General features: G+C 41.9%; 1 protein-coding gene across 1 annotated transcript; it reads right to left on the reverse strand.

The window, feature by feature from the left end:
• Positions 1 to 1,522: 1,522 nt before the first annotated feature.
• On the reverse strand, positions 1,523 to 15,341 carry ACADM (acyl-CoA dehydrogenase medium chain). The gene is made up of 12 exons (XM_075615783.1): positions 15,210 to 15,341; positions 10,623 to 10,719; positions 8,817 to 8,914; positions 8,665 to 8,734; positions 8,468 to 8,568; positions 7,078 to 7,158; positions 5,939 to 6,069; positions 5,536 to 5,644; positions 4,494 to 4,634; positions 4,311 to 4,406; positions 3,177 to 3,425; positions 1,523 to 2,026 (listed from the first exon to the last, which is right to left on the reverse strand). Exons 1-12 carry the CDS (start codon positions 15,231 to 15,233, stop codon positions 1,955 to 1,957), a joined length of 1,269 nt encoding a protein of 422 aa, XP_075471898.1. The 5' UTR covers positions 15,234 to 15,341; the 3' UTR covers positions 1,523 to 1,954.
• Between the last annotated feature and the right edge of the window lie 8,307 nt (positions 15,342 to 23,648).

Consider the following 23,648-nt stretch of genomic DNA (forward strand, 5'->3'; position numbering starts at 1 on the left):
ATTGGGCGATTGATCACAGAAGGGATCGATCGCCAGCTTACTTATTTCTCATTAAAAACTACTCATGCTGCATATAATTAAAACAACAAGGCGAAACCAGGACGGCCTTGTTAAGCTGATGCGATGTTTCAGGCCGGTGGGTCCAATAAACTGTTGCAAAGCTTGAATCGTGAGCCATGCACAAGCGGAAGTGTGTGCTGTAACTGAATAGGTAAATATACTTGTATCTGTTGTGAAATAAGATTGATACTTGTTATAGTATCCCACGCCCAAACTTGAGATGCCAGCTTTTCAACCATCCCCAGGTAGGTTCAAAGCCAAATCCATCCTGCTGTTGCATAGGGTAGGCCGGTAGGGTATAGTATGATGGCACTATGCAAACTTACCCCAAGGATTCATCAAGCTCCATTAGAAGTTACTGCACCACATCTGGTATCAACTCCCATTGAGTTGACGTCAACGTCGGACCCGGTGGATTAACCCATAAGAGCTTTATAAACCTGCCCCTGCGAGAGCAAGATCATCAATCTGTTCTGTAAGAACGCTCAGCCAAACTATTCTTGTATGGTTTGGGCAGGGTTACAGACCAGAGATGTAATGTGCTCACAAGTGGCTTATTTATTTGCTGATGTATTTGAATAACTTCACAGCTTCAGCCATTTGAAAGTTGGTTTAAAAGTTACATTTTAAACTTTTGTTACATGGTTAGAGACGTGCGGTGTGTTCATTAAAAAAAAAGTGATGAATTCCAGCAGTGTGATAGCCAATATCAATTAAGGCCATTCACTTGACAATTTTGGTGAAGACAGTTTTTGAAAGTACACCAGAAGGAAAAACTCCAGTATCAGTAGATCATCTCGATCATATTGCGTGAGGTCTTTGACATTTTGCACTGTTTTTTTATTTAATTTATTTTTAGTACAATAGTATTCAGTCATTGTGGCCCATATTTACTAAGTGGTACAATGACAGAGGACACAACCGCCTATTCAAGAATATTGGCCATAAATTCCTTTGGGCGACAATGTGACTTAATGGCATAGTGCCATTTAGTAAACATGGCTTTTTTAGGCATTCCTCTTATGCTGTTTAGACTTCATATTTATACCAAGCTTTGATAAGTGATTAAATGTTCTGCCATCTAGTTTATATACATGTCCCTGCGACCAAGCTCATAACACTACAGCTGTATAACCAGGTTGCAGTTTCTGCTGAAAGCTTTAATCGCAACGACTGCAGCTAGGGTTCAATATGAACTTATAATGCAGAACGCCAAGCACCAGCTGATCCAAGTCCAGTATTTGAAAGATGACATCACCTGGAATCAATAAATTCTGATATCTAGGATTGCATTGCGATACCCCCATGCCTGCCAATGATTTTTATACCACTCAACTCCCCCAATGCGTTTTGGCTTCGATCTTCAATTATTTTTTCAACCACACAAAAACCAAATACATATACAGTACTCGTAAATTAATTGTAGAAAATAATTTTTAGAATATGCAATAGAATGACCAACTTACACGTCAAAAGAAAAAACATTTAATAGTCTATGGGTGGGCAAACATTTTATTTTCGGAGTAGAAAGGATCAAGTAATACAGCTTCTAGACAAGTGAAACAATGCTTTATAAAAAATACATACTGGCTTTCCTTTGTCAAGTAACCAAATTATATTTTACATCAAAATCTATGTCTTTGTGACACACACCTCTTTAGAAGTACTTAAACGGCATTGTATGTATTGAATACTGTTAGCAAAAATCAAGTTAGTTCATTACAGTACTTAAGTCTTTTGAAAGCAGAGCAGAAACAACGCTACCTTATGAAAGGAGTATAATAATTAAGGCTTATACTAGCATATATTATTGAAATTATGCCAAAATGTAGATATTTTGATATGTATTCATAGCACTTGATTAGTATGTGATCGCCGACTCCATGGAGAGACTTCATACTTTATACTTGCCAAAATGTTCACGGGCAATGATAAGTCTTTGGATTTGTGAGGTGCCCTCGTAGATCTGAAAGAATATGGTATCAAACATTTTAGAAACCGGTAGTTTTGTTGCACCCCATATTTACACGATGTAATCCGATAGCAATGTACATTGTCAGGGGAAGAGAATGGGACAGAGTTCTGGTGTCTGTGAAGCGAAGGGTAAAAATACAGCTTCATTTTCTGCATTATATAGGACAAGATTCACTTTTAAAAAACACAAAATAAAGCCGGCCTTTCTATTGCAATATATTTAAAAAAAAAAAAAAAAAAACCCTTACGAAGCCTGTAAGACACTGCACAGCCAGCACCTGTAGCTAGTGCAGGTTCATGCCATGTTCATGAGCACAGAAGAACCAGGGGAGCGATGGTACCTTAAAAATAAAAAATAAAAACTACATGGTGCAATATTGTTATAACACAATGATGTGGCTTCCAAGCAACCACCAGAGAGCTGGAATGGAGCTTTAAACAAGCAGATAACCAACAGGGTAAACGGTCACAGACTGGAGCCAGTAGGAAGAGGTGCAATCTGAAGCAGAGAAAGACACACACAGAGCCAGGAATAAAAACATACGATTTATCCACACACAATAAAATTGAAGGCTTACAGGATCCCAAAGGGATAACAGCATAGGATGTAGGTGATCTCAAAATCACATCACGCCGCCGCTGCACGCCGCCAGACTGTGTCTCTGTCAGGAACCGATACGTCACTTCCGGTGTTCCGGCCGGTTGGAGATGACGTCACGGGATCCCCAGCAGTCTCTCTCCCTCTCAATACTTGTTTAAAGCTCCATTCCAGCTCTCTGGGTAGTTGCTTGGAAGCCACATCATTGTGTTATAACAATATTGCACCATGTAGTTTTTGTTTTATTTTTAAGGTACCATCGCTCCCCTGGTTCTTCTGTGCTCATGATTTCTTGGACCTTGAAACAGTCCGTCTAAGGGTTTGAGTGTTTTTTGTACCTTTACACTGCACATGATTAATTAAATATAATTAATCACTTTGCACTTGTATATTATATACTTATCATACACCTGTTCATTTGTTTATTAAGTATTATTCACTTGCACTTGGTAAAGTATTAGAGCGCCATCTAGCGTTGTTTGTTATATTCATGCCATGTTCATACCTTATTACTTCCTGGTAAAATATTTTATAAATAAAATACCTGGTAAATTTTAGCATCTCTCATTAACTTTTCAACCGGATAGTCGCTGTTAAATCCATTGCCTCCGAACACTTGAACTGCATCAGATGCCACTTGGTTTGCAATGTCTCCAGCGAAGGCCTTGGCAATAGATGCAAAGTATGTGTTTCTGTTCCCACAATCGACCTCCCAAGCAGCTCTTTGGTAAGCCATTCTGGCAAGTTCAACTTTCATTGCCATCTCCGCCAGCATGAACGATACAACTTGATGCTAGAATGTGTAATAATGGCGTCATGTATATTAGTATTCTAAAAGCAGAAGATGGCTCAGTTTAAAATCAGGAGGGGACAACTCCAGTCCTCAAGCGCCACCAACAGGTCAGGTTTTCAGGATATCCCCGCGTCAGCACAGGTGGCTCAATCCCTGACTCAGTCAACGACTATCCACCTGTGCTGAAGCAGGGACATCCTGAAAACCTGACCTGTTGGTGGCCCTTAAGGACTGAAGTTGGCCACCCCTGGCTTAAGTTTTTCATAACCAGCTGGTTTATAAGACATCGGATTTGGAATTTGTCAACTTTAAAAAGTCACTAACCAGACATGGAAAATAATGTTAAATTCTTTGCCAGCGAAACTTAATGTCACAAGCAACAACTTAATTGACGGAAACATTTATTTTACTCAGCTGGACCAAAACCTCCAGAATATGAGTTCATTTCACACCTGCAAGAGCACCACAGAAACAAATCCCTGGCTCCAGAAGTATTACAAATCATTTATATTAATTTTTTCCCAACAAATTAGTTTTCTTTAATGTTCCTTAGGATTGTGCCTGAGCTGGATGCCCTTATTGTTGCCAGGAAGTATTGCTCAATTCTGATTACTCAGCCTAGTCATCTATCCCTAGACTCTTTGATGCAGCGCTCTAGAGGTGGGAAACGCGTCGGAGGATTCATCTGCTTTTAATTTTTTGGCCGTTATGCCGCAATAAAGTTTTATTTGACGCATGCCTCCAGCCCTTCTCTGCAGAGCTGTGCGCTTCCCGTTCTCTGTTCTCCTGTATCCCCAGACTCGGGTGATATTGGCCGACTTTACAGTTACTGCGTTTCAGTGTCTCATGAAAGATTTAACCCATCGTTGTCCATGTTTTACATACCTCTGCAATCAATTTTCCAAAGGTCTTTCTTTCCAAGGCATATTTGGTAGCTTCATCCAGGGCCCTCTGTGCCAATCCCACAGCACCAGCAGCTACCTGTATTTTGGGCGTGGATCAGGTTAACTACAATTCAGGAAAGTGCAACAGTCAATTTAAATAACCAAGAGGCCACTAAAATCTTACCGGGGGTCTGGTTTTATCAAAAGCTCCCATCGCAATCTTAAAACCGGCTCCCTCAGTAACCAAGACATTCTCAGCCGGCACTCTCACGTCTTCAAACACTATTCCTCTCGTGTCGGAGCAGCGCTGACCCATGTTCAGCTCCTGAAAAAGGACACGTGAAAGCTTTAAAATAGACTTTATAGCTAGATGCACTACTGCAATGGCACAGATTAGGTAGTAATCCAGCATTACTTTTAACATATTGTAAATACAAATACAGTCACATGTCTCGGACAGGGCTGCAGCCTGCTTTTCACCATTATCTCTTAGCACACAGTGCTTCCACTGCAGCCAGGGATTCTGGGAAATTACATGCAAATGAGCAGTGTCACTTTTCGCTTCTTATCCATTTTAAAGGGCTCCCTGTTAAAATGGATAAGACGCAAAAGGGTGACAGTGCTCATTTGCATGTGATGTCCCAGAATCCCTTTCTGCAGAGGAAGTGTTAATGGGGAAATGCAGTGTTGCAGCCCTGTCTGAGACTTGAGAATGTGCTCACAACGTGGTATTTACTGTACAGTGGACAGTAGCGGGCTTGTCACTTTTTACCCACCATAACTTCTAGGATGTGTGGATTTAACATATTAGAACAGACACAGAAATGAGTGAAATAACCAAACATTGCATTGTATTTATTTGACATTTCAGGCAACTACCTAGCCATGTATATAGCATACACCTAATTTATTTGTTGGTCTATTACACTATGATTTGGCTTGGTTTTGAGGGAGCATAAACATTCAATATTAGGACTTCACAAATCCCAATTATGCAAGTTCAAAACAAATGCAGTGACCAATAGTTACGACATTCTGCAAGCAGCCAAGTAAATGAAACTCTGAGTATAAAATAGATATAACCACCAATATGTATACGGAGGCCCTTCAAATTATTATTCCTGTACCAAGCTATGAAAGAAAAAGGATAGTTACAATAGGAGATTGTGCTAGGCTGTGCAGCACACAATGATGCATATTACAACCAAATGTCAGGAAGTTATCACCTTTCTGCCAATCTGAACTCCTGGGCTGTCCGCCTCTACAATAAATCCAGTGAAGGCTTTTCCTGTAGGTGCTTTGGGGTCAGAGTTGGTACGCGCCAGAAGGAAATACCTAAAACAACAAAAGCAAAAATCAGAACTATGCATCAAAAGAATGCACGAATCCCAAAACCGCAAGGTAACTGTACGACTTGGGTTTCGTAGATCTTATTAAGCAAACATTTTATATGTTAATATTTCAGATTAATAAATTCAATTAACATATGTGCAATTATTTAAAGCACTGACGCAACAAGTCAACAATTAGAACACTTCACTCGGTTGATGAAGGAAACACCCAATTATTGTGCCACATATTGCTAGTGCCCTCAGTGGCTAAAACTATACATTCATAAACAAGTCATACCAGTTTGCTTTGCCACCATTAGTAATCCACATCTTCTGCCCATTGATAATGTACTCATCGCCCTTCTTCTCCGCTTTGGTCTTCAAACCGGCCACATCAGAACCTGCTCCTGGTTCTGTTACACAGTACGCCTTAAAAAAATTAATTAATTAAAAAAAAAAAACACTAAATGTTTACGAGCAGGTGCTATTAATTAGATTTTAGGAAGAATATTGCATTTCCTTTATGTGAATAGGAGTGAAGAAGAATGGATGCCAGAGACCTGCCTATTCTGGTCATTATTTTCCCTCCACTTTAAGCCTAATAACTGAAATCGTTTTAAAGTATGCTTTGTTACTTTACTGCTGAAATCCACTGAAAATACTTAGCACTTGGCCAATCGTTTACATCATCCATAAACCATCACGTGGGTCACAAACAGGAGGCAGAATAGCCAAGATGCAAAGGGCAACGACTAGCTTAATACAGATGTATTAAGAGGGACCTGATGAGTCTTCACACTATCTTGTTAACGTCTTTTTCTAGCAGAAATTGGTGGTAGAATTGTTATCCTGTCTGCACGCGAGGTTTCTCCAGTCTGGAGATAAATATTTCCTTATCACTGGTTGGCTGGTTCTCTTATTGGCTTACAGTATGCGTGGGAGCATCCAATCCCATCTCCACAGACAAGGAAACAATTAAGGTTATTACATTTGATATTCTTTGTGACAAATTACAATTCAAAACGCTGACTGTATATTGGTGGTGTGACAATTCAGGGAGCATACAATGGCTATTAACGCGAAGTGTCCGCCTTGAAAGTGCCACCAAAAACATCTGTTGGGCTGCGTTCATACGCCCCACGACGGCACTAACAAAAAGGTCATACCTATGAGGCAGGCCATAGAGCGTGCAGCCGATTCTCAGGCAGACTATTTTGATTTGGTCGCATGACAGGTGTGTCACATACGCAGTTCAGCCAATGAGGGCTAACCGCTCACGCGATGTCACGGCCACGCCTCCCCGTCGCTGTGGATCACAGGCCACAGATCGCTTGACTGACAGGCGTCTGCGTCGCCATGCGCTCCATTGCCTACTATATCGGCGGCCTTAGAGACGCAACTTGGATTACAAACTGTCACTTCTAAAGAGAGACTTACACACATTAGGGGTTCTTCCGTCATTCTCCCCAAATATTTCTTTTGCTGTGCTTCATTCCCCGCGATGATGACTGGCATTTGCTGTAAAATAAACATTGTTATAAATCAAGTGTCAGTCAGCATAAGGCAGCAGTGCGAAAATGATTGTATTTCATTTCAATAATCTTACTGAACAATGGGGTCCCCCAGAGCCGACTAATTGTCCCCCCCGACCACAGGGAATCCCCTGGTCACCAATCACTGAATACGTTTTGTCCAAGAATACTTGCAGAGTGCAGGGTCAGGGCATGGACGCAGGGCCTGCAGAAAGTGTCAATGTCGCGAGACAGGGACGTTGCGATTTTCTACTCGTTACTCTGCGGCAATATCAGTCTTTTGTGCCAAACCAGCGCACACACAAAATACAATATTCAGGCTCCCAAACACAAACCGGGACATGCACAGATACGGTCCGGACAGCCGTTTCTTCCCTCTACTGCACAATGCTCCATGCACATTTACACAAAGTCTAACACTAGAATGTAAGTGTTTGATTGACAAAGAACACATGACTGAGGTCTATTAATTTGTTGCAGTCATTGGAAATCTAAACAAATCATACAGACTGTTGTTGCCAATATCAGAGCATCCACCAATGAAGGATCTCATATAGAATGAGTAATCAGGGGTTACAAAATATTGTATTACTGCCTGTTTTGATAGACATACATTACAGATAGTGTTTATTTATAAAATATTTTACCAGGAAGTAATACATTGAGTTACCTCTCGTTTTCAAGTATGTCCTGGGCATAGTTATGATAACAATACATGGTTACATTAAATGAACAAAGGTTATATTTAAAAGACATTGCATAAACAGTTAACATATCTTTCTGTGCATATGTAACAGTTACAGATCAGATTAAAATGTGAAGCAGCTTTAGTTTTAAAAGAACTTAAACTGGTGATGGATGTAAGAGTCTCTGGTAGGTTGTTCCAGTTTTGGGGTGCACGGTAAGAGAAGGAGGAGCGGCCGGATACTTTGTTGAACCTTGGGACTGTGAACAGTCTTTTGGGGTCAGATATCAGGTGATAAGTGCTGCATGTGGTAGGGATGAGGAGCTTGTTCTGATAGGCGGGTAGCTTGCCCAGAAAGAAGGCAAGACAGGAAAAACTAACGTTGTTCTTCTTAGATGTTTAAAACTGAAAGTGATTTGTGAAGGCTCAAAAGCTTTAACATCTATGAAGTATTCTTACGTTGGTCCAGTAATGGCCATCACAATCTACAATGCATCATACATTCAAGGACTAAGCAGCTAAAATGCTGCATGTATATTAAAAATAAATGAAGCAAAGATTTTCAAGAATTGATACGTTTCATGGGATGTAAGTTTCCTTATATACTTACACCCAAAGAATTGGCTTCAATGGCGGTCTGAACACCTGTACATCCATAAGCTATTTCTTCTGTAATAAGACACGTATCAAAAATCCCAAGGGCGAGTCCACCTGCAGCATTACCAAACAGAAACAGCAGACGGGGTAAGAGCAAGAACGTTTCTGCAACAGCGGGTCAAAAAACGGCAGAAACCACCACTTTCTTACCACAATGTTCCGGTATGTGTGCATTCATCAGGCCCAGCTCCCACGCCCTTTTAATGAGGGGAACAGGATACTGAAATGGGAAATAAATGTACATGTTCACTACAGAAAAAAAATATTAAACTGGTCAACAAGTGAAAGCGATGTTTACCTACCTCCCCCGTTCTGTCGTAGTGTGCCGCCACCGGGACGATCTCTTCCCTGGCAAATTTCCGGGAGGTCGCTTGAAACTCTTTCTGCTGCTCGCTGAGCGCTATAGAAAAAAAAATACAATAATAAAGTACACATTGTGGTTGTGGGTTTGGGTAACAGAATATGGTTTTCATAGGATTTCAGAGGTGATCTAGAGCAGGGGTGCTCAACTCCAGACCTCAAGTCCTCCTCCCCTCCAAACAGGTCAGGTTTTCAGGATATCCCTGCTTCAGTACAGGTGGCTCAGAGGCTCCGATTGAGCCACCTGTCTGAAGGAGGGATATCCTAAATCCCTGAACTGTTTGTGGGGCACCTTAGGTCTGGAGTTGAGCACTCCTGCTCTGGAATAGGTTCCAAAGTAATCTCTGTAGATTCATCTGATTTGACGACGTGTCGCTGGAAGGTAAGTGTGTTATAGAGGCCTTGTGCGGTCCCCCTATAATTGCTGCACCCCCGAGATCTATATAAAATCGAATGTTTTTAATATTTTTCAAACCATTGATGTTTCCAATGTTAATGTAAGTTTCCTGTTTTGTTTCTAATATTTTGGAGTGTTTGGTTTAGGATTTTTACCCACTTTTTACGATAAAAGGGTTTGTGACATTTTGCATCTACGCCCCTGTACTTTGTGGCTTCGTGTAATTAACTATGCTCCCATCCGTGACCAAATAGGTGAAGGGTAAAGGTAAACTATTTTGTAATCTATATATTATTAGCCAAAAGCAGAACACCATAATTATTTGATAACATTTAACAAGACCCATTGAAAATAAAAGCATTAATTTGTGCAAGAAATTAAATGTGCTGAAAACTTTGTAAGGAAACTGATAATGTTGATTGATATTAGTAAACTATTTTAGAGAAGAAAAGCCTAAGAAACTCCCACAGAAGAATGGGTATGTTCAAAATATCAGTGTCAATTTATTTATACACAACTAAATGCAGAATATACAGAACAAGCACCCTACACAATGTCTAAGTAAATCATGCAAGTATAAACAGGTGTAAAGTGTGATCAGAACGGTAACGCAGTGAGAGACAAACTCTTAATTTAAAGTTTATCGCTCACTGTGTGACCATTCTGATTTTGTCCTGTGTGACACACACACACACACACACACACACACACGTAGGGTGCTTGTTCTGTAGAGGTCTCTTGTTAGATTGGTTTTATATAGTGTGTATTTAGTGGTGTATAAATAAATAAACTTTTTTATATTTTGACCATACCCTTAAGTGCCCAATTCTTCTGTGGGAGTTTTAGCCTACGTTTGTAGGCTTTTCTTCTCTGTGATTCCTACTGTTTTTCTCCCTTAAGGGTGCACCCCATCCCTTTGGATTATTTGGTTGGGTATTGGTATTTTAGGGTTTGGTGCAAACTCTCTCCTTTGTTTGCAAACATAATTTTGTCTGCTCTGTGGGACAGTCCCATTTAAATATTGCCGAATTCTTTCATATAAAGAAACAAGCAAATGACAATTGTAACTTGGACATACAATCTGGCATGAATAGCAGAGCACGGTTTCCTTGACAGTTTAGTTTATATTGATTTGCTTGTCACGTTTTTCCTTCAGCTTTCTACAGACTTGTGAATCATAAAACAGCTTGGAGTACTCTGTATGGAATGTGGCAGTACTCCTGCTGGATTAAAAAAAAAAATGGGAGTTATCGATATTCTTATCTCTAGCCATTTATACAATCCTTCCCATGCCAAAGGGCAGCTGTCCAAAGTAAAATACATTGCAATTTTGATGCCCAGTAACACTCACCAAAACTAAAGCCAGGACTGGCAGTCGCTGCGGATGCCTCAGCATGAGGATGGGTGGACTGGGACCTCCAGCCATGTCTTGTGATACACTGCAGCACCTGTGAAGGAGAACCACAAACAGCTGGAATGCATAGGTTCCTATTATCACCACAGCAGATATGACCGTGACAACCATTGCTGCACAACAGGATTTGCATCTGTACCGTGTTTGCAATTACTTATAAAGCCATTTTAGTTATGTTTGTTTAAACAATTTTTCTCTAGGGCATTATTTGTTCATATTTCTTATTTAATATTAAAAGCGAAAAACAATTTGTAATAAAATGCAACCTAGTTATACATTTATAATTTACTCTGTCGGCACATGATATACGATTAAAGAATTGAATATTACAGATATACAATTTATCTAATGTTTGAGCTATACGTGTGTATCTCGTTATATACATGTAATTTTTGTATCTATTATTTTAATATTAACTTTTGTTGGGTATGTATGTGGATTACTTGCATCTTGTGTACATGGAACGTTTAAATATGTATTATCTTCCCAAAGGTTTTGTAGATGTGTACACTTATGTATAACACACATCCTCTGCTTTATAAAGGCTTGAATACCATCGTTCAAATAGGTTCTACATTGGTTTATTTTACGCTCCCCACGGGGGAGGTGCACCATTATGGTTTGTGCCCTTGGGGGAATGCCATCGGATTCTATATATGGCTAAGAACAGTACAAGCAGCATTTTTAATTAATCTTTGACAAAGTGCCAAGCTTGACACAAAACATGTTAGGACTTTTTTTGTCTATTTTTTACTTCTCGTGACTTTTGTAAAAACAGTTTTATTTCCCATGCTATCAAGCCCTGGAATGTTTTTGCTGTGCATTGCAGGCATTTTTTGTTGCTCTGGTTAAACATTTAAGTTGCCAATAATAGATGGAATCGACAATACTACTGGGCTCCAACATTTGTTCGCTTCAGTCAAATCTAGCTTTACAGTCATGTTCTAAACTGGTTTACTGTGACTCGTACATAAAAGGTTTCAGAAATGCATCCTGACCATAACTCATAGGTGAAATGTGTCCTATAGATTATGCATTTTATGTGAAATAAATACTATCGCAAAAACCTTCCCAGTGCAGAGGAACCGGCAGCCGATGCGCCACGTGAACGCCGGTGATCATGTGATGCGCCTGGACCCCAGACACAGAAGTGGAGGGCGCCCCACCTGATTTTCCCCTAGAAAAACAGGCCAGGAGAGATTGGCCTGTAGTTTGAGAATGTTTTTGTCCCTGCTTTTGAAGACTGGGACATCTCTGGCAGTTTTCTAGGTCTTAGGGATATGCCCTGCAGACAGAATAGAGTTGACTAGGGAAGCAAGCGGTTTGGCAATAGTTGAGGCACAAAGTCGTAGGTACATAGATTGCAGTAAATCAGGTCCACATTGGCTGCTTAGTTTTATTTTGAGGAGCATTTGTGTAATCTCCTCTTCAGACACAGGGACATATTAAAAATTGTGGGCAGTGTTGGGAGAGGGTGGGACTATTGGGGTACTCAGAATAAGGTTAATGTTTGTAGTTCAGGTTGCGTTTCGCTAATAAATTAGCACACCCCACAAAGTAATCATTGAATGTATTTGCACGGTCAGTGGGATTTGTTAGAGTAATAGCCTCCTTAGTGATATTACTTTGTTGTTGATGGCTAGAAGACTGGAATATATTGTTGGTGACTTTCCAGAAGTTAGCTGGGTTTGATGTATTCTGGAGGAGATTGTCAGAGTAATATTGTTCTTTTGCGTGTCTTGTTTGCCTTGTGTACATATTCCGCAGGCATCTGTTGATATTAAGATCCTTCGTAGTGTCAGTTACTTTGTAGCTTTTCCCACAATGCATCTCTAAGATAGTAGAGCGCTATAAGGTCGGTTGTAACCCACGGAAGGTGGGCCCCCGTACTCTTATTCTGTGTAGTGGAGCATGGGTATCAGTTTTAAGAACTCTGATTGGAAATAGTCAAGTGCAGAAGCAGGTTCGGGAATTTAGTCTATTCTGTACCAAGGGTAGTTGGTAAAGTCAACCAGAAACTGTAGTGGGTTAAAGTTGCTAAATGTTCTAGTGGAAACTTTAGGGCTTGATTGGGGTGGTCTGATTTTCCTTGCACAGTACACTATTGCATGGTCACTGAAAATGTCAGGCAGGATACCAGAGGATTGGATTCTGCTGGGACTAGGAGAGAATCCAGTCTAGCAAGGAATGGTTGTGAGATTTCAGGTTTGTCCATGTGGGTTGGGAAATGAGTTGCGTTAGGTTAAGTGACTTGCGTTGTATCTGGATTTTGTGTTTTTTAGGATCGAGCCAATTGTGAGAGCACGAGAAGTTGCAATGTGAGCACTCATTGGTGGAGAGAGACACCGGCAGGAAGGGGATCTCAGCTTGGCGGAGTATTACGGGTCAGGACCTGCACCATCTTTGCACCCAGACCTCTCCAGTATCCCTCCCCTCTCAGGATAGTTGCAAGTTTATTCATGCCTATATATTTTTATAATTTGTGATTGTACAGCCCAATTGTGGGTATTTTAAATGGATTACAATTTTATTGCTTCTCAGTGCGCCTTTCTGCTTTTCTTTTTTCGAGCCAATTGTAGTTGAAAATCCAAGAACTAGCAGCTCACTCTTCTCATTCAGAAAGGAAATTGAGCCAAGAAACTGGGCAATATATCAGGGACTGTAGAGTGGTGGTAGATGCCAGCAATCAAGATGGGCTTAGGAAAGGGGAGGCAGATTTTGCCAACTAGGATTTCAAGAGAGAGGGTGTGCTTGGGGGGCAATTTAGCAGCTTAAATTGTAATGTGTCTGCAAAATAAAATAACACCCACTCCTCTCTTTGACCCATCTTTCCTAGAAATGGCGTATCCCTGAATGGCAATATTTGCATCAAGGGTTAGCCATGTTTCTGTGAGGTGTCTGGGTGTATAAAAATGAAGCTCAAGCGTTTCAGATGCTAGCAGGACATGCTCAGGAAACGAGATACCAACATTATACGAGTTAAACTCAGACTTCCCAGGGCGACCTGCTGCTTTAGTGCATGTGAGTAACAGGAATTCATACCGATTAGCAGGCAAAGCCAGTCAATCAGAACAAACTCATTGGTCCTCTTTGCACTACCACAGCAAAATGATACAAAAGATGAAGCACTAGATGTCATTGATTAACAGTTGTGAGAACTTTGCTGAACCAAAAATGAATCCTGGAGTTCCAGATATTATAGCTGCCAACGGCCAATCCAGGAGAAGATTGGGAATATCTTCAACAACAATTAAAAATATAGCCCCAGATACCAATAATTATTAGTAAAAATAATGACAGAACATGACAATTACAAAGTTAAAGTCATCCTAGAATGGACGCAGTGTAAAATAACATTCAGAAGCAGGCTGTGCAAACAATATATTCAATACCAGTCAATAGTATAGAACGATACATATTCTCATAGGTCTATGCTTTGCAACCAAATAAAACAAGATTTTTGGGGGGCAGATTGAACTGAGAAACTGCTGCCAGGTGGGTCCTACAATGTATCGACACTGGCAGTGAAGGGGTTAATCACGATACCTAGTTCACGAATTACTTCTTACTCATCAGGGATATTTTATTTCACCTTTGCTCTAGTAAACCTTCACCAGCAGTTGCAGATAGATATGGTATGTGCTAGTCACATTACACAGCATATATGTGGGGAAGATTGCCTGGCACCAACGTCCTTCAGCCTTACAGTGTAGCACAGGGGCGGCAACTTCAGTCCTCAAAGGCCACCAACAGGTCAGGTTAAGGATACCCCTGTTCCAGCACAGGAGGCTCAGTCACTGAAAACCTGATCTGTTGGGGGTGGGAGGGGCTAAGCACTCCTGATGTAGTATATAGCAAGAGAGACAGGAACGGGAGAGGAGTATATATGACCCCGGGAGAGGAGTATATAGGACCCCGAGTAACATTACAGCAGTTATACTTCCCGAGCATGTGAATCTTGGTGATGTGCGATAGAAGCGTGGGTTGGTGGTGAGGGGGGGAGGGGGATCAGTTTTGGGGGTTGGGGGTGAGGGGGGGGGAGTTTTGGGGGTTGGTGGTGAGGGGGGGAGTTTTGGGGGTTGGTGGTGAGGGGGGGGGGAGTTTTGGGGGTTGGTGGTGAGGGGGGGGGGGGGTTTTGGGGGTTGGTGGTGAGAGGGAGTTTTGGGGGTTGGTGGTGAGTGGGGGTTGGTGGTGAGTGGGGGGGGAGGGAGTTTTGGGGGTTGGTGGTGAGTGGGGGGGGAGGGAGTTTTGGGGGTTGGTGGTGAGTGGGGGGGGGGGAGTTTGGGGGGCGGGTGGTGGGGAAGCCGGGCACAGAATGACAGCGCTAAGTAAAGAGATCCATCCGCGTTACAAAGATGTGGAGAACAGACAGAGGTAAATAAGCCGGAGCTCCGGGGGCGCGGCCCTGTAACACACCGGGGATGGGGGGTTACTGTCCAAAGGACATTATGTAACCTGGACCGGGGGGGAGCAAGCCGGACACCGAGGGAGCCGCTGAACAGCCCTTACAAGGTCACCGCTTACCCTGTGCGCCCTCAGAGCAGACATGTCCCCACCACACCGCCCCGCGCGGACACCTCACAGATATATCGGGCTTTTTCCTCCCCTTTATAGCTATACGTCACATGACCGGAAACCAAATACGTCACCGGGTGAAGTCTGCCCGCCCATCTTGGTTCCTGGCAAGCCAATGCTGCCACCTGCAGGATGCCCGTGTTATTACAGTCATTATAAGTCTCAGTTTCACGTCATTGTTTAAATAAAAGTTCTCATACACCTGTGGGTGCATATTTATTGCAAACAGCACTTTCTCACTAAAAATGCATTTAAAAAAAAACATTCTTTAGTTCCAGCACACCATCTATATACCAGGACCCTATATACAAGGACTCTATACAATAGGACCCATATATACCAGGACCCCATCTATATACCAGGACTCCATATACAAGGACTCTATACAATAGGACCCATATATACCAGGACCCCATCTATATACCAGGACTCCATATACAAGGACTCTATAAAATAGGACCCATATATACCAGGACCCCATATCCCAGGACTCTATATACCAGTACCCCATATACCAGGCATCTATATACCAGTAGCACATATACCAGGACTCTATATACTAGGACTCTATATACCAGGACTCTATATACCAGGACCCCATATACCAGGACACCATATACCAGGACCCCATATATACCAGGACCCCATATACTGCACTAAAGATAAATATTCTTGATAATGACAAGCAGAAGATTTTTTATTTTTTATTTATAAAAATGTGTTACCAGGAAGTAATACATTGACAGTTACCTCTCGTTTACAGGTATGCCCTGGGCATAGAGTTATAACAATAAATGGTTACATTAAAAGAACAGAGCTATACAGTCAATTCACAGACATTTCATGGACAGATAGAGTAGGAAAATTGGGTACAAAGGGATAAAGGGCTTGTGATTTTCCAATTTAAATAGAGCAGCTTTAACATCACTTTAACTTCACCAAACAGCAGCAAACGTCTCACACCCTTTTGCTGCACTTCGGCTGCGCCAAAGGCTGTCCGCCTTTGGGGCAAAGCAGATGTACACTTGGGTGGTTGATTTTCAATGCAGCTGTGAACAAACAGTTATTTGTCCTCTTGGCTCATTAACATTCCAGTGGGTGGGGTTGACGTACCACAAAGTACAAGGAAATGTTAACCCTTAGCACGCTGGCCCCTTGCAGAGGCGAGCAGCTCTTGGGGAGCCTCATCAGGCTGTCAGCCTTTGGGGCAACGCAGATGTACACGCAGATCACATTGAATGTGTCACCTTTGGTTTCCATTTAAAGTAACTGTCCTCCTAGAGTTAAAAAAAAAAAAAACAGGATTGTCTTAATCTCTGGCTTCTGAGGTTACCATAATAACCTTTACACTGCACTGGGCTCTGGGAAAAGCTTCATTTCTAACCTCGCGGACACTTCAGGGCTTGTTCTAATACAGCAGCTGAAGTGGCTGAGAATACCATTCGAAAAGGGTGCTTTTATATTCAGCGGCTAATATCCGGAACCAAGCATCAGAATTAAAAATATATAAACAAGTGTTTGAAAGAGCAAGAAGATATCTCTTAAAGAAAATAAATACATACATGCTTACTGCTGCTTTAAAACATGGATGTTTCTCTAGAACGGGTGGCCAACTCCAGTCCTGAAGAGCCACCAACAGGACAAGTTTTAAGGATATCCCTGCTTCAGCACAAGTTGAGTTGAGAATAAGGGGGTGTATGAAGTGCGACGGGTGACTGGGGAGTGTGTTGAGAATAAGGGGGTGTATGAAGTGTGACGGGGTGAATGGGGAGTGTGTTGAGAATAAGGGTGTGTATGAAGTGGGGTAAAAGTGGCTGAACGTGGAGTGTATAGGAAGAAGGTGGGTATGCTGGGCGTATGGTGCGTGTGAGAAGGGGTGTGTGAGATCTGATGAGAAGGGGTGAGTGAGATCTGATGAGAAGGGGTGAGATCTGAGGAGAAGGGGTGAGTGAGATCTGATGAGAAGGGGTGAGTGAGATCTGATGAGAAAGGGCGAGTGAGATCTGTTGAGAAGGGGTGAGTGAGATCTGATGAGAAGGGGTGAGTGAGATCTGATGAGAAGGGGTGAGTGAGATCTGATGAGAAGGGGTGAGTGAGATCTGATGAGAAGGGGTGAGTGAGATCTAATAGGAAGGGGTGAGTGAGACCTGATGAGAAGGGGTGAGTGAGATCTAATAGGAAGGGGTGAGTGAGATCTGATGAGAAAGGGCGAGTGAGATCTGTTGAGAAGGGGTGAGTGAGATCTGATGAGAAGGGGTGAGTGAGATCTGATGAGAAGGGGTGAGTGAGATCTGATGAGAAGGGGTGAGTGAGATCTGATGAGAAGGGGTGAGTGAGATCTGATGAGAAGGGGTGAGTGAGATCTAATAGGAAGGGGTGAGTGAGACCTGATGAGAAGGGATGCCTGTGCTCAAGAAAGGTTGAAAACCTCTGTGTTAACCCACTGGAGTGAAGATTGTGGGTAAGGATAACAAATCCGTGTTTCAGGTTCTGTACTTTACCGGGATAACCCAAAAGGTTTAGCATGCTGCACACGATACATCAAAGCATGACTTCAACTGAGAAATCGGTGTAATCTGTGACATCTACTCCACTCTCGTACAATTCACCTAAATCCAGAATCTTATTGTCAGTTTAAATTTGACGCGTATTGGGCGTCCTGTATGAGACGTGAGAATGGGACACATTCTCGTGGTGTAAAAAGTCTCAATAAGCATGTGTCAAAACATCTACAAACGAGACAACACCCAGGCTGAGTATTTTGTGTTTTATTGTTCACAAAATCTTAAAAGTCATACTTCTTAATAAAAGTGTGCAAATCAAACATGCAAAATGTGTCTCCAGGAATCCCTTTCCATTTATTGCGGGTATCTAAAGTTAAAGCTATGGGACTGGATTCTGCAGCACGATTATTTAAGCTTTGTAGTTGCTGTGGCAACTAAAATATTCTGCTGATACCAATCTTTTTCTTCATTTGCCCTTATTTTTTCAAGATATGTTAAAAAATATTAAATATATATATTTTTTGTGTTTGTGTGTTTTTTTGTGTCCCTAGAAACCCCATTAGGCAACCTTAAGCAAGAAAATAACCAGATCACATCATCTTTGCTCATATATAAGGATCCTCTTTAATAGTTACTGTGACATTACAGACTCATTTTTTTGCATTATTGAAATGTGATAAGATGAAAGAACAAATGTATACAGAGATATGTTAGTTGACACAAATGCCTGATAACAAAGGGTTATGGAAACAATTACACATATTGCAGCCTCTGTCATTTTAACCTTACATACCAAGTCCTCTCTCTGTGTACTGTATGTATATACGTATATGTTGCATTGTGCCTGCACTTTTCTTTCTTTTCATTTTGATTACATTGTTAAATCCTACAGTATTTCTCAATTTATAAGAAATAATATTTACAGTTGACTAAAAATGACCAACATTGTAACATAAGAACTGTGTGAGAACTCTAATATTGGAATCCCTCCATTCTTCCGAATCCAACAAGTTCCTTTGTAGCACATCATGAAAAAAGGGTACAGGCATACCCCGCTTTAAGGACACTCACTTTAAGTACACTCGCGAGCAAGTACATGTCGCCCAATAGGCAAACGGCAGCTCGCGCATGCGCCTGTCAGCACGTCCTGAATAGCAATACCGGCTCCCTACCTGTACCGAAGCTGTGCGCAAGCGAGGAGACTATAGAGCATGTTACACATGCGTTATTTACATCAGTTATGCACGTATATGACGATTGCAGTACAGTACATGCATCGATAAGTGGGGAAAAAGGTAATGTTTCACTTTAAGTACATTTTCGCTTTACATACATGCTCCGGTCCCATTGCGTATGTTAATGCGGGGTATGCCTGTATATGTTGTAAATATCTTGCTATTATTTCATATGCTTGTAGGCTTCCAAGCCTACTGTACATGAAGAAAAATGTATCTTCCTTTACACCGTACTGTACATCGGATATTGGCAGGCACGGGTGTCCTGACCTTCCCAAGGGCTAACAGCGGACAGTGGGATTGGAACCAGGTTCACATTCAGAGGTAATGTTCTGCACCTGAGTTAACCCACAAACCGATTGTGCACCCTGTCTGTTACAATAATATCCACCACAAATGTCAATGTGACTGGGTTATAATGTGGTTGGAGTGCCTCCTCAGAGGATTTATATATCCCAGTGGGTTACGGGATTGCTCCACACCACCTCCGAATCAGCAATGGAACAAAAAAAGACTTTCAGAACCTGGAGTGCATCTATACCAGAGGCGGCCAACTCCAGTCCTCAAGGGCTACTAACAAGTCATGTTTTCAGGATATCCCTGCTTCAGCATAGGTGGCTCAATCAAAGACTGTGCCACTGATTGAGCCACCTGTGCTTTAGCAGGCTCTTTGACTGAGCGCAAAACAAGGGGATGTGAGGGAAGGTGGAGGGGATGGGTGGGGAAGTGGATTGGACGCTCCCAAGTGAACCAATAATGTTGTTGGGAATACAACTACTATCACACAATATAACACCAATAGTGAAAAATAAATATGTGTAAAGGGCAGCTCAACTTCCTCTGATGGGGCAGTTCCGGGTCCCAGAAGGGTAGATTGTTTCTTGGAGATGAGGAGGAGCGCAGGCAGGTGTAGCAAAATATGCAAAAGAGAATAACATATATAGTGCAGATGGTAAACACTGTGCAGATAGATGTAATCTATAGAATAGAACTCACATAGATCGCAGAAAATATCACGTGTCAGAGATCCTTCTCTCTCTGACTGGAGCCCTTTGAATGGTAGCAGGGAAATCCCTCAAGGCACGGATATGTATGGATAAGAAGAAAAGCCACAATAGTGCATACTATTCCAATATTGTATTAATCAAACAAATAACACGAGTATATTACACTCACATTCGCCATGTAAAAATCAGGTGGAGGAGAGAACCGCAGCTCGTTATATGGTGGTGCAGGTATAAGCAGCTTCACAGCGTTCAGGATTCTCTTCCGCATATGTCACAGCCGTCGCGTCACTTCCGCTATCGCGTCACGGCTGAGGGCGGAAGTTCCCAATGGAAGAGACCTTAGACCGAATTCTGCCAGTCCTTCAGAGCTTGTTCCCTCACTGCAAACTCTACGCGTTTCGCCAGATGCTTCGTCAGGAGTTCTCTCCTCCACCTGATTTTTACATGGCGAATGTGAGTGTAATATACTCGTGTTATTTGTTTGATTAATACATTATTGGAATAGTATGCACTATTGTGGCTTTTCTTCTTATCCATACATATCCGTGCCTTGAGGGATTTCCCTGCTACCATTCAAAGGGCTCCAGTCAGAGAGAGAAGGATCTCTGACACGTGATATTTTCTGCGATCTATGTGAGTTCTATTCTATAGATTACATCTATCTGCACAGTGTTTACCATCTGCACTATATATGTTATTCTCTTTTGCATATTTTGCTACACCTGCCTGCGCTCCTCCTCATCTCCAAGAAACAATCTTTGACTGAGCCACTGATTGAGCCACCTGTGCCGATGCAGGGGGGGGGGGGGAGATTTTGAGGACTGGCGTTGAGAACCACTGCCTCGCGATCAAGACGTGGTGAAAATGTTAAACTTTCTCATTTTCCTTCAGTTGAACAGGTGACCCAACTCCTAAATCCCTACACGTGATAGTCCATGGGGTGCGGGTTCCAGCTGTATAGAATAGCAGACCTGTTTCCCTAAATGGCAGCAGTTCAACGAGGTCGGTAAAGTACAAGGCGCTCGTGCAAGAAATGCTCGTTCAGTTTGTAGTTTAGCACACGTTCTGCAAAGCTAGCACCTCATTTCCAGACAGTGCTGTGCAAACAGATGTTACTTCTCTTTCATGGCAGAATGCATCTCGTATTATGTTCCAGGACGGCCACTTGTTGTGGGATCTGAATGATCTCAGTTATGCCGTCTTACAACAATGTCTGCGAATATATCCGTCTTGTAAGCATTTTAATTGCGCTTTTGGCAGGTACATTAGTCACAATGGCAATTAGAAATATTAATTTCAGTAACGCTTTCTATGTAATCAAGATGTAGTAACTTATGAAGATATTGTAATATACGTATTAGAATGTGCAGGTACAATTAGGACTCCAGTTGCCTTTTTGTGGTGAGACCGAATCTAGTGTCTTCACTGCAGTGTGTGTGAGAATGTAAACCTCTGTCCACTAATGCAGGAGTGGCCAACTCCAGTCCAAGGGCCACCAACAGGCTAGGTATTAGGGATATCCCTGCTTCAGCACAAGTGCTCAATCAGTGGCTCAGTCATGCTGACTGAGACACTGATTGAGCTACCTGTGCTGAAGCAGGGATATCATACACCTAATTTATTAACCTTGGCCCCTTGCAGACACACTTACCAGAATGTCCTCCTACTCTCTCTGTACATTCTTCCTACTTACCAATTAGATTGTGAGCTCTTCGGGACAGGGACTCCTTTTCCTAAGTGTCCCTTTTATGTCTGAAGCAATTCTTCCCTTTATGTGTTATTTGTATCATTTGTTATTTATATGATTGTGACGTGTATTACTGCTGTGAAGCGCTGTGTACATGAATGGCGCTATATAAATAAAGATATACATACATATATAATGTATCTATTTAACTAGCTAGCGATTGGATTCATCCTTTCACTGGCAAAGCTATTGGATCAGCCCTTTCGTTCAGGCAGTGGAAGGGTTAAACGTTGCTCATCATACAGCACGTTGCAAATCACTGTGAATTTCTTGGTATGAGTGGCATACTGAACACTTGGAAGTTTTGTCTTAATAAAATGAGTTGAGCTCCATATGGTCCCAGCTATTTATTCAAAGGCCCGTACTCTATAATGTGTGAACATTTCCGATCTGGCTCTCCAGGTAATCGCACCAGATGGGCGCTTTCGCAGTTCATAGACTAAGGTGTAAAGTCTCTTCTGAGAAATGTAAATGGTTAGTAAACATGGATAGTGCCAATACAGAATAAGCACATATAATTATAACATTCTCTGTTTACATAACCTATTCAGCAACAAACAGCACACGACATGACATAGGAACGCTTTGTTTGAAAGATTATTTTTGACGAGCACTTCCACTGTGTTCCTAAGTGAAGTGTTTATAGATAAAAATCCACCTTAGAACCAAAAGACATTAACAGAGATGGATTATATCGACAATATACTGGTGATTGATGCTTTAAAGAAAAACCAGTATACACATTTGTGAAAGCTTTCCTTTACAGTGTGGATTCGGAGAAGCACGTTTCCGTTGTGTTCTCCGCTATAATAAAGTGGATTTATGCATGGCCCTTGAGATAAAAAACAAACAGCCAGGAATGAGCAGAGTACTTATAACCACGCGGACGGACAAAGGAAAACGTAGAAAACAAATGAACGTCAACAACTCTTCTGTCTCAGTTCAGATAGTTCACAAACATTTGCAGGACATCTTGTCTTTTCCTTTAGAAAAACACATCCTTCAACAACCTTTATATATAGGGTCGCCACAATTCCTTTTTTAGAATACGGATGAAATCCAGTTAAAGTGCGATGTCATGATGAGTGATGAATGATTTGCGAACGCTTCACACTTCCCGCGTGACCGCTATAGTCTCTGCTTTTTATCCTCTCTGCGCTTGGCCGGGCAAAGACGCGGACTGAACTAACACGTATCGGCGGGAGAAAAAGTAACGCCTATAGGGGCGGGTGTCACGGTATTAGGAGATGACCAAGCAGTGTCCTAACTTTGGTATTTTAATAACTGAGTAAGGACACTGCTATCCGAAAAGGGAACTATTACTCTCACGCAGAAATGTTTAAGGTAATGACATTTCATACAGTAATTTTAAGTTCAGGCATTTCACATCAAGTCAATGAACTAAGGGACAATTCTGTATATACGGGATGTGTGTCAACCCTATTTATATACAGCCCAAACTGATGCAGTGCAGAGTTCTATAAGCTGTATCGCTACTTGACAAGTTTAACTTCATCATGCGTTGTGAAGCCTCATAATGCAGAGTGTTTCATGTAATACAGTGTGTGCCGACTGCCGAGTTTCTGAAATCCAACCGGCAGCAGAGATGGAAGGAGCTCAGGCGTATACCCAAAGTGAAGTGCGGGACAAGAGAAGAGCTCTGCAGGGTGTAATCAATGACATGGGAGAGACCATATATTAGGAGGACATAAGTAGGGTGGTATGGTAGGCATCATCAGTGTGGTAAAGTCATATAACCAATTTTTATGTTTCAAAACACTGTTCCTGATTCCAGAAACCAATCGTCTGGGTTCCCATGTCCCTCTCTTTGTGTGTTTTTAGAATCAGCTTTATAGGGATTTGCAGGGTCTGACAGCGAGTGGGCTGCTTGGGAA

Source organism: Ascaphus truei, chromosome 10 (assembly GCF_040206685.1).
Source record: "Ascaphus truei isolate aAscTru1 chromosome 10, aAscTru1.hap1, whole genome shotgun sequence".
NCBI lineage: Eukaryota > Metazoa > Chordata > Amphibia > Anura > Ascaphidae > Ascaphus > Ascaphus truei.

Coding starts and splice junctions, on each gene's coding strand:
- ACADM (XM_075615783.1), bottom strand. CDS start 15,233: ATGTCTGCTCTGAGGGCGCACAGG. Junction 5,645..5,938: donor AATGGTGGCAAAGCAAACTG/GTATGACTTGTT, acceptor TTGTTGTTTTAG/GTATTTCCTTCTGGCGCGTA. Junction 4,635..5,535: donor GAGTTCAGATTGGCAGAAAG/GTGATAACTTCC, acceptor GTCCTTTTTCAG/GAGCTGAACATGGGTCAGCG.